This window comes from Acyrthosiphon pisum, chromosome A2 (genome assembly GCF_005508785.2).
Source record: "Acyrthosiphon pisum isolate AL4f chromosome A2, pea_aphid_22Mar2018_4r6ur, whole genome shotgun sequence".
In the NCBI taxonomy this organism is placed as follows: domain Eukaryota; kingdom Metazoa; phylum Arthropoda; class Insecta; order Hemiptera; family Aphididae; genus Acyrthosiphon; species Acyrthosiphon pisum.
The window spans coordinates 113,109,694-113,111,999 of NC_042495.1; the positions used below are offsets into that span (position 1 = coordinate 113,109,694).

The 2,306-nt window shown below is 40.1% G+C and overlaps 1 protein-coding gene across 1 annotated transcript; it reads right to left on the reverse strand.

Annotated features, from left to right (window-relative positions):
- Positions 1 to 206: 206 nt before the first annotated feature.
- LOC103308649 lies at positions 207 to 1,647 on the reverse strand. The gene has a single exon (XM_016802456.2). The coding sequence runs from the start codon at positions 1,536 to 1,538 to the stop codon at positions 522 to 524; it is 1,017 nt and encodes a 338-aa protein (XP_016657945.1). The 5' UTR covers positions 1,539 to 1,647; the 3' UTR covers positions 207 to 521.
- Between the last annotated feature and the right edge of the window lie 659 nt (positions 1,648 to 2,306).

The following is a 2,306-nucleotide window of genomic DNA, read 5'->3' on the forward strand; positions in this document are numbered from 1 at the left end:
CTGTAGATAAAACGAGAGTAAAAAAACGCGAGTATACATAGCAATTAGAAAGTTTGGCACATTGAGTGTATTATTATTATTACGAATCATATTACATTTTCGGGATCTCGACCAAATAAGGTTTTATTTTTATTGGGTTCGGTATGAATTTTTTTTTACGAAAATTAATATTATCCAATTTGTTTTAAAATATAATACAACAATGATTTATTAACTAAATGGTTTATTAACATTTACTCAACAGTAATTATTTGAATGTAATGATATTTACACAACAATTTAATGATATAATTAATAGGATATTTGTATTTATTTAAAAGTAAGATAATATTATTATAATGTGTATATGATACCTGTAGAATGTTTAAATAACCGTAATGTGATAAATTACAACAATTTATAAGTTTGAGTAGGTGTATAACGTCAACGAACTCGAGAGAATTCCAAAAGTTCTAGTTTGGTGTCGCTGCATCCGACGGTCCTGCCGATGAATCAGCAGGTGGCGTTCCCCCCTCTGGTGATTATGTTATTTGTATAGGTATCACAGTCGATTTTTCAGCCTCAGCTTGTGCTAAAGCATTTTCCTCTTTAATAGCAAGTTCTCTAGCCGCAATGATGTCTTCGATTTCGTCCCTGCGCTTGGGCAGCGGCGTCCTTATGAATTCTTCTGTTTCGGTGACTGGTGGTAAATCCGGTGTTTTCAACCAGACCTTCCACGCGTCCATGTGCATGCTTCTAAGCAAGTCCATCTCGTCAAACAAATTCAATATGTCGTTCTCGTTTTCCATTAGCGTCGCTACGTAAGTGTTGACATCCAAGTCTGACACGATATTTTCCTCTTTAATCTTGTCCGCGCAATTTTCTAAACTTTCCAGCTGGAAGCTGCTGCAGTACTCTTTCATTTCGTTGACCACGCAAGACGACTTGATGATGTCGGTCAGAAATATCAGCTCTTTTTTCAGTTTTTCGATGTTAGCCTCGCACTCGGCGTCCTCCGCTATACTCGGCGACGAAAACATGCCGTGCAACGTGTCGTACACGTCCAACAGATCGTCATATTTTTTGTAGATGGCGGCCAACATGTCAATGTAGAAGGGGATGGTGTGCGTGAATACGCGTGCACGCATCTGAAATTTCACCCGATTGTCTTTATTTTGAATCAGCCCAATAATCAGCGACAGATGGAAGGCCACGCGCTTGTGTGTCAGGCACATGAGCGACTTGCCGAGGATGGTCGCACTGAGATTCTGGTTGTCGCCCGAATAGTACTTGTGGTGTGGTGTGCTAAGTGCGAAAAGTGACTGCAATGGGTCAACGTTGCTGAGGTTCTTCACAGTTTCTTTGGTACATGGTGGCAAATTGTCGGATTCGTCCAGGATCACCCTCTCCGACAACACATCATCGTACAGCTCGTCCTCGTACAGGATCGTGCTGATCATCTGTCGCAGCTGCGACCTGGTCGGTATGCCGATTACACACCTGCTGGTGATAAGTACGGCCAGGGCCAGTGGCAGCCAAATGACCGGCAAACGGCGCATTGTCGTCGTCGGTGCTTAGGGTACGATGTGATTCAGACGAACGTGGACGTCACGGTAACACGTCCTAACAGTTCACTACTCCACCGCCAAAAATTATTTTTTTATCTGTCGGTGTTGTGTGTTTGGCATGAACGTGTTTTCCAAAACCTGTGCACACACGTGCCTGCGTAAGTGCGTCTGTTCATGACTCACAAATTGTTTTCTCGTAAAAAATGTGTTGTTCCTACATACAGTAAACATACGAAACAACAACGTTAACGTGCAGCGCGCGACCACATATTATTTTTTTTGCATCAGCATTTTACGAAGAACAACATTTTAAGACTATTGTTTAGCGATTTTGCATATAATACATACCCCCTCCCCTTATATTCCACGCGAACGGTGTGGTGACAGGCCGCTGAACAAATACGAAAAAACCACGACAATGTTCTACAATATTTTTCATTCATTCTGTTTCTTTTTATTTCATCGAGAAATAATGGCTTTTGCTTGTTCTTTAAAGTTGAAGGCCATCTCTATCGCTTTATCGGCTCGAGTTCAAAACAATGATATATGTATATGCGAAGTAAAATTTAGCTTTTGTGCAAAAAAAAAACATTATTTTTTTGGTGACTCAAATAATAATCCTTAGTATTGTTCTATCGTGCATAATATATATAGACATAAACACTATAAATATTATAGCTATCGACTAGGCTAAGTAAACATGACGGATGCAATGCATAACAACATTTAGTATTGAGTCTTAGTCGGTAAGTTATAGCA